Below are 1,254 nucleotides of genomic sequence, written 5' to 3' on the forward strand. Positions count from 1 at the left end.
CTCTCTCACACACACACACACACACACACACACACACACTCTCTCTCTCACACACACACACACACTCTCTCTCACTCAGAAAGTTTCCATATTAGCTGTGAGACTTTCCTGTTGATCGTCGGAGGAGGAGGGTGAGGTTTGGGTGGGGCGGTGGCAGGAGGTTGGAGGTGGAGCTGGTGGGCGTGGCCGAGGCTTCCTGCCCTGCCTGAAGGGAAAGTCCAGCTCAGAAGAACCTGAGTCAGTCAGAAAGCAGCTCAGCTCCGTCAGCTTCACCTCCATCATCATCCGCCCGCCATGGCTGCTGCCTCCAAATCCTCCCAGACGGCGAAGAACGTGGTGATCGCCCTGCTGGCGCTGTGGTCCATCGTGTCGCTCGTGGTCATCGTGGTGTGGGCGACGTCTCCGGACCTGAAGAGCTCGGCTCAGTGCCGGGCGGAGCTCCACGACACCACAGTGAAGCTGGAGGGCGCCAAGGTGGTGTGGAGCAAGGACAAGGTGGCGCTGGAGGAGCAGGTGGAGGCGGGCAGGGAGGAGCAGGACCGCCTCAGAGCCTCCATCCTGCTGCTGATGGGACACCTCAACACCACCAACGCCACGCTGGACCAGTGCCGCCAAGAGAACGTGAGTGACCGCTTCCTGTTTGACTGACCTGTGACAGGAAGTCTGATCTGTCGCTTCCTGTGTTTATTTATCAAACTTGTGTCAGGTGGACCCCGCCACCCACCCAGTGCATGCTGGGATAGACCGTGTACTGCATGTGGTCAGAGCGGGCACACCACATACTATAGGGGGCGTGGTTTGGCCATATATGGGTGTGGCATTGACTACATGTGGGTGTGGTTTAATGAAGTATGGGCGGGGCTAACTGAACGGTGTGTTTCTATAACTGACCTCCTGATGAGTCTGGTTCTGGTCCGACCCGAAGTTACGTGACTTCTGTTGCTACAGGTTTACATTAGCTCTCATTAGCATCAGTAAACTCTGTGAATCACTTAAGGACTCTGTACCACCGACACCGGGCTCATTGGGCTCATTGGGCTCACCGGGGCTCATTGGGCTCTGCTGGTTCAGTTCTGCAGCTACAGCAGCTGTTAGCATGAAAGACAGAAACAATGGTAAATGTACTTATATATTTATATATATATTTACTTATATACTTATATATAGATACTTATATACTTATATATAGATACTTATAAACTTATATATAGTTACTCATATATTTATATATAGTTACTTATATACTTATATATA

General features: G+C 51.6%; 1 protein-coding gene across 1 annotated transcript in view; it reads left to right on the forward strand.

The window, feature by feature from the left end:
- The first annotated feature begins 72 nt into the window (after positions 1–72).
- si:ch211-1a19.3 (uncharacterized) overlaps positions 73–1,254 on the forward strand; it is a 17,535-nt gene continuing 16,353 nt past the window's right edge. The window contains exon 1 of the mRNA XM_019277814.2: positions 73–621. Within this exon, the coding sequence (XP_019133359.2) occupies positions 295–621 (327 nt within the window). The 5' untranslated portion in view covers positions 73–294. The remainder of the gene's footprint in view (positions 622–1,254) is intronic.

This window comes from Larimichthys crocea, chromosome XIV, assembly GCF_000972845.2.
Source record: "Larimichthys crocea isolate SSNF chromosome XIV, L_crocea_2.0, whole genome shotgun sequence".
Taxonomy (NCBI): Eukaryota; Metazoa; Chordata; class Actinopteri; family Sciaenidae; genus Larimichthys; species Larimichthys crocea.